This window comes from Trifolium pratense, linkage group LG1 (genome assembly GCF_020283565.1).
Source record: "Trifolium pratense cultivar HEN17-A07 linkage group LG1, ARS_RC_1.1, whole genome shotgun sequence".
Lineage (NCBI taxonomy): Eukaryota > Viridiplantae > Streptophyta > Magnoliopsida > Fabales > Fabaceae > Trifolium > Trifolium pratense.
In genome coordinates, this window is record NC_060059.1 from 43929684 (window position 1) to 43936044 (window position 6361).

The 6361-nt window shown below is 33.6% G+C and overlaps 1 protein-coding gene across 2 annotated transcripts; it reads left to right on the top strand.

Annotated features, from left to right (window-relative positions):
* Positions 1–3449: 3449 nt before the first annotated feature.
* LOC123907107 (29 kDa ribonucleoprotein A, chloroplastic) lies at positions 3450–5962 on the top strand. Of its 2 annotated transcripts, none has more exons than XM_045957215.1 (5): positions 3450–3974; positions 4079–4180; positions 4633–4962; positions 5310–5420; positions 5537–5962. In XM_045957215.1, the coding sequence occupies exons 1-4, from the start codon at positions 3633–3635 to the stop codon at positions 5376–5378; spliced, it is 843 nt and encodes a 280-aa protein (XP_045813171.1). In that variant the 5' UTR covers positions 3450–3632; the 3' UTR covers positions 5379–5420; positions 5537–5962. The 2 variants fall into 2 exon arrangements, with proteins under 2 accessions (XP_045813171.1, XP_045813174.1); XM_045957218.1 differs by having other exon boundaries at positions 3513–3974; positions 5534–5962.
* Positions 5963–6361: the final 399 nt, after the last annotated feature.

Consider the following 6361-nt stretch of genomic DNA (forward strand, 5'->3'; position numbering starts at 1 on the left):
CTTTGAGTTCTTTTCTATAATTTCAATTGCATGCTTAATTTGATTGTTTTATAGGATAGATCTCTTAAATTTGATTGTATGTATGATCTTGAATCTAAATTGCAGTAACGTAGCTTTTGCATTACCGCTTTTGATTAATTTGCGTTTGCTTAATTCGCAATAGTTTTTATCCGTTTGCTTAATTCGGAATTCAAGAACATACACGTTATAATATCTATCGCGCTTGTCAATGGTTGTTATAGTCGAATAGGAGCGAACCCGCTAGGGATTTGGAATTTTGTGGGAATCAATGATAAGTTGGTAATCGGTATAGTAGATTGGTCCGTTTTAATCACTTTTTCACGAACAGCTTAATTTCAGAATCACTTATTTCGAAAACCAAACCAATCCCCTCAATCTCGATTTCAATTTCGATTAGTTAAATTCAAGAATCCTTTGAGAACGATATTCCGAGTTAATTGTCGCCGTACTACGTTTTTCAAAATTACTCGTTTTGATCCGCGCGCGACAGCGGATCAATGGTTCACCATCTTTAATTAAGTCCACAAGACCATTGGATCCTTCTGTGATAACTGAAAAGCAATTAAAGCCACTATTTATGGGACCCACGCGTGCAAGCTGTATCACTCCTTCCCGTGTCGAAGATTCCCAACGGGTAGAAATTTTCACTCAAAATGAGCTGGCTACTATTCCCCATAGTCACAATGCGTGGGACTTTAAGTCCTCTTTCTCTGCCAACACGCCTTCCCAAGTAGCTCTTCCCAAGGCACATGCATCACCACATGATCTTCTCCCTAAAGAAACAAAACCAATGGATGAAAACACATCAGCAAAGGCCATTACTCCATTGGATCTACCTCCCAACTCAATGAACAAATATGGATCACAATTGGACTCTAACAACAACCTTGAGGACAAGGTTCTCTTTGAAACGGGCGGCAATGATAGCGGGCTGGATTCCAGGCCCAAAAGAACTATTAGGAAACCTTTTTGGACACAAGATTTTGTTCTTAAATAACTGCATATTTTATTTTCTTTTATATTATTTACTAGTTATTATTTTTCCTTCAAAGTGGCTCACGGCCCAATTGTCTGGCCCATATCCATTAGGGTTAGCTAAGTATTTAAAGTGTAGCTTGTTTTATTCAATGGTATGAAAAACCTAATTTGCAGTTTTATTTTTCGTTATTTCCCTTCCTTTAGTTTTCTTGCATCGCTTTAATTTTCTGATAGCTATAGAACCTACCATCATATACACACACACACTAAAACAAGAAGAAGAAAAAAAAATCCTACATTAACATCTAACACAATTTACACAAATTAAGTATGTATCCAGTAAAGATGTGGCTACTAGGGGTTCAAACATCAGTCTATTTGATTAAACTGCAGTCAAAAAAATCTATTGGACCAAAAAAAAAAAATCAATTATGTAAGTCTTGTATGTATAATTTAGTTGATAGCAGTATAGATCGAATTTCTCACTTCTTCACATATAAAATGTGAGTTTAATTATTAAACCCAGGGCCAGACCATGTGCAAACAGCTCTATGGAGCTGAACCTCCAAAATTTTGGGCTCCAATTGTATAATTTTGGGGCCAACTTTTTTATGGATACATAATAAATATTTGATAATGCAGAATGAGTCATGAATGCTGTGTGGCCGAGCGGTTAACATGTTGATTTTAACCAGTGGCCGAGCTGGGCCTCCAAATTGCTTGAGACGGCCCTGATTAGACCACTTGATAAAAAATAAAATAAAATAAATATGTGGTGGTTATTTTCAAAAAATGTTTATAAAGTATTTATGTGGAAGTCTATATAATCTAGCTTCAATTGACAATCAGTATTGTCATGCTAAACATTTTTTTAAGAAGCCAAACAAATATATATTAACTAAAAAAACTCAATCAAGTACTAGGTTGACTTCATTGGAAAAAGTACAACGGTAAAAAAACAGGGCAAAAAAACAAAGCACCCCAGAAAAGAAAAAATATTACACATCCAACGAATATATCAAAGAGTTTTAATCCTCACACACCACCGCATATTTAAATTATACATGAAACATTTTTTCTTTGTCCTCGACTACTATCAAACAAGAGTCTTAATTTGATCAATAATGAGCTCAATTTACAATGCCTTCCGAGAGCAATCTATTATTTTTTTCTTTCTAAAAAATTCAACAACACACCACCCAAATTGCCAACAAACACTTTGTATTTCTCCTTGCTAAACAAATAACTACCACCAAATTGAATGTCATGATAATGTGCATCAACCGAAAGCGCGGTGTCTATTCTCAGCCACCAAACAATACCTCTCCGAATATTACAACAAACATCACATTCAAAAAATAAACGATTAGTTGTTTCATAAGTATTGCATCCTCCTGAGCAAAATAGTATATCCTTCTGATTCATGTCTATCCTCTGTAGGTAGTTTATTTTGAAGTAATCTCCACGTAAAAACGGACACCTTTAATGAAATTAAATAATTTCAAATGATCTCATTTTGCTTCTACATAACCACCTGAACCTTCTTTGATAATAAATGGTAAACACATTTTACATAATAGAAAATCTGGCTGCAACTTACAAAAATCATTGATATTTACTTGTAAAAAGAAATTTTCCAAAAGAGTAGTTGTATGAGTTACAATGTTGTTTGCTACTTTGTCTACGAATTAAAAAAATATTTATGTAGTAATAACCTAAATTTTAATTGAATGTTAGTGTAAAACCAATTTACACCGACTACAATCTCACACGCTATGTGCTAAGAAATAAAGAGTTGCCACTTTAAACTCACACCCAAATATATGAAATGTTCTCCCAACATTTACAATTTGATAAATTAAATCAAAATTTATTTTTGGTATTAAATTTTCAATTCTCGTTAAAAAATACTTCTAGTAATTCGAAGTTCGACTAATAAATAAATAAATCTTAATTTTTTTTTAATAATTTTAACTAAGATCGAATGAGAAGACGTGATACTTCTTGATGTGGTTCATTTTGCTATTAGTCAAGGTGAGATTATGTTATGTTTGAAAATGATTCTAAATCTTTAGTTAATACTTAATACCATTACTTCTAATAATGTTGGGATATCTTAATTTTGCTCCCTTGTATCTAATATTAGATGAGCTAGTTTATCTCTTTATCTAACTTTAAGATTAAGTTTGTATGGAGACAAACGAATATGATTGTTACCAACTCTCTTGCAAGAGCGGTCATTTCCTGAGCCAGTAGTATTGAATCTTTGATTAATAATGAAATGAGTTAAAGTTGTTTTGATTAAAAAAAATTAAGATTGTTCTAAACTAAACTATTTTTTCAAAATAAAAAATAAAAAAAAAAATGTTCAAAACTATTCTAACAAGATTAGCTCATGAAATCAATATTGAACTCAAAAACTTAAAGAAAAATATCTTATGATTTGAAGGGACGAATTAGTAAAATGGCATCAATATGATATCTTACCTTATCATCTTCATTCATCCTCTCATTCCCACCGTTCCCTTCACTTCTATAAATATCACATTTCCAAACCCTCACTCACACTCTCTTCTTCATAATCCCATAAACCCTATTTTCCCAAAACCTTATCCAATCCATTTCCTTCAACCATGTCTACCTCTGCAACTTCCTTAGCATTTCCATCTCTCTTCACCAAAAACCCTCTCTGTTCTTCTCCCCAATGTTTCTCTTCACTCCCTTCCCTTTCACTCAACCCTAATTTCAAACCAATTTCCATTTCCTCTGTTTCTCTCCGTTCAACTTTGTCTAACCGTTTCGTTTCTCGTGTTGCCGTTTCGTCTGAATTCGACCAAGAAGAAGATACCTTTGATGATGATAGACGTAGTTACTCTGCCGAACAGAGGTTGTTTGTTGGTAACCTTCCTTTCAGTGTTGACAGTGCTCAACTTGCTGAGATATTTGATAATGCTGGAAATGTTGAGATGGTTGAGGTAATTTACAAAGTTTGGTTTTTTATGGTTTAATTAGTTACCCTTTTGGATGAAAAATATTGGGTTGGTGTCAAATTATGAAATTTTTGTTTTTATTTTTGCAGGTTATTTATGATAAAACTTCTGGAAGAAGCAGGGGATTTGGTTTTGTGACTATGTCTTCGGCTGAGGAAGCTGAAGCTGCTGCTCAGCAGTTAAATGGCTATGTGAGTTTATCTGTCATCATTTGTTTATTAATTATTAAGATATTTTGTTTTATAGTTGTTTGAGATTCAGCGTGTGTATGTGTAATTGTATCAAAAAATTATTGGGTATGAATGTGAGTGTAGTACCTTAGTTCTCAGTTTGCTCATAAGCTCACATAAACATATACTAAATTATAATGTTATGAACATTTATGTATGTATATGTGATGTTTAATCATTAATTGAAGTGTGTGTAATAGTTACTAGTATTTAGGTACCTAATTGATGATTTCAGTATGATTTTTGAAGTTGTGTGTGGATATGGGAATGACTGCGGTAGTACCTTATCCAAATTGTATCCATTATAATTCCTATAGTTGAGTTTATATGATGTGATATGTGAGTATGGCTTACTATTATCTGTTATGTTATGAAATTAACATCTAATGAAAAGTATGTTTGGGAATTTACAGGAAGTGGATGGAAGGCAATTGAGAGTGAATGCTGGACCACCTCCACCTCGTACCGAGAACTCACGTTTTGGTGACAATCCTCGTTTTGGTGACAGGAGAGGTCCTCCAAGAGGTGGTTCTTCTGCAGGTAGCGAAAACCGTGTTCATGTTGGCAATCTTGCCTGGGGTGTTGACAACTTGGCACTTGAGAGATTGTTTAGCCAACAAGGAACGGTTATAGAAGCTAAGGTAATCTATGACAGGGAGAGTGGTAGATCTAAAGGCTTTGGATTTGTGACTTACGGTAGCGCTGAAGAGGTCAACGGTGCTATTCGGTCCTTAGATGGCGTGGTAAGCATGCAAATCACTCTTCTTTGCAAAGTGGATATATTATATTGATTATTTGTGGTTTTCGATTTTCATTTTCTGCCACGTTTCAGATACATTCTGGAAAACATAAAAATGATGCGTGGCTTTTTCATTTCTGAATTCACATGTCAAATTCAGATTTATAAAGTTACTTTTAGATAAAAAAGATCTCATCAGCATGAGCTTGCTGTATGAAATGATAATATTCAATCTACATTTCAGAGCTCAATCAATGAAAATATCTTGTTGGTTTGTCTTCAATTTGAGGTGTCAGTGCTAGGTCATGTTTTTAACTACCAAAATCTTATATTATCTGATTTTGGTTGCAGGACTTGAATGGAAGAGCCATACGGGTCGCGCCGGCTGATAGTTCTAGTAGACCAAAGCGTGAATTTTGAGGATATGGCCTTTCATCTATACCCGATCAAGAGAGGACTTCGGTACTATCATATACCTATATATAATATGTTGTGTTCTAATGCAAGACATCTTAGAATATTGGTGTTTATTTTCTTCATGAATTTATCTGAATGGTCCAACTTCTCGTTGTTAGCAGGTAGTTGGGAGTTATGTGGCAGCAATTCATAGATGTTTTTGAACGGTTTACAAAAGATTGCACTTCATACTTGGTAACTGTATCTACACACAGTAGCAGTACCTAACAGGCTTCTTTCTGTTGAAGAGATAACACTCTCTTGAAACTTGAACGTGTGCTTTAGATTAAATAGATTTTATTTGAACTGATTTGTTGTAGTCTGTATTTTAATGCTTTCTTAGTAAATGTAGATTGCTCGATATTCAATGGTGTTACCGCGATTGAAGATTGAACTTTCAATCGATGTTGTGGAAATTTTTTACTATTGCAAATGTGCCTGGAAAATTATCAGCCACAAATTAATTCTGTGGTTTACATGTTAATCTGTTATGTGATTTATGGATCCCGTGAAATTAATCTGTTATGTGATTTAGTTTTTTCATTTGAGGAGTGAGGACTTAATTGTGTGCATTTTTCATCTAGTTTAGTTTTTTTATAAGGCTTAATTAGTCTTTTGCCCCTTAAAGATATTTTAGGTTTCACAACGGTCTCTTAAAGAAAAAAAGGTCAGGATTGATCCCTTAAAGACACATCCGTTTCTCAATTGGTCATTTCTGTCAATTTTTTACAAAAAAAGTTAGTTTTAGTAGACTGAATTGTAGTGTCATTAAGTGTAAGTGGTCCACCAAAAACCTTATTAATTTTTAAAATTTTAACCATTGAAATTTTTTGTTATATTTGGAGTTAAAATTTAACGGAAAGGATCAATATGACAAAAATATGTCTTTAAAGGACCAATTTGGGCATTTTTTTTCTTTAAGGGACCAATCCAGACATTTTTTTCTT

Bases quoted from the DNA above. Each gene is read 5' to 3' on its own strand.
- LOC123907107 (XM_045957215.1), top strand. From the start codon at position 3,633: ATGTCTACCTCTGCAACTTCCTTAGCATTTCCATCTCTCTTCACCAAA. The intron at 3,975-4,078 runs GTAATTTACAAA...TTATTTTTGCAG, and splicing joins GAAATGTTGAGATGGTTGAG to GTTATTTATGATAAAACTTC. The intron at 4,963-5,309 runs GTAAGCATGCAA...TTTTGGTTGCAG, and splicing joins TTCGGTCCTTAGATGGCGTG to GACTTGAATGGAAGAGCCAT.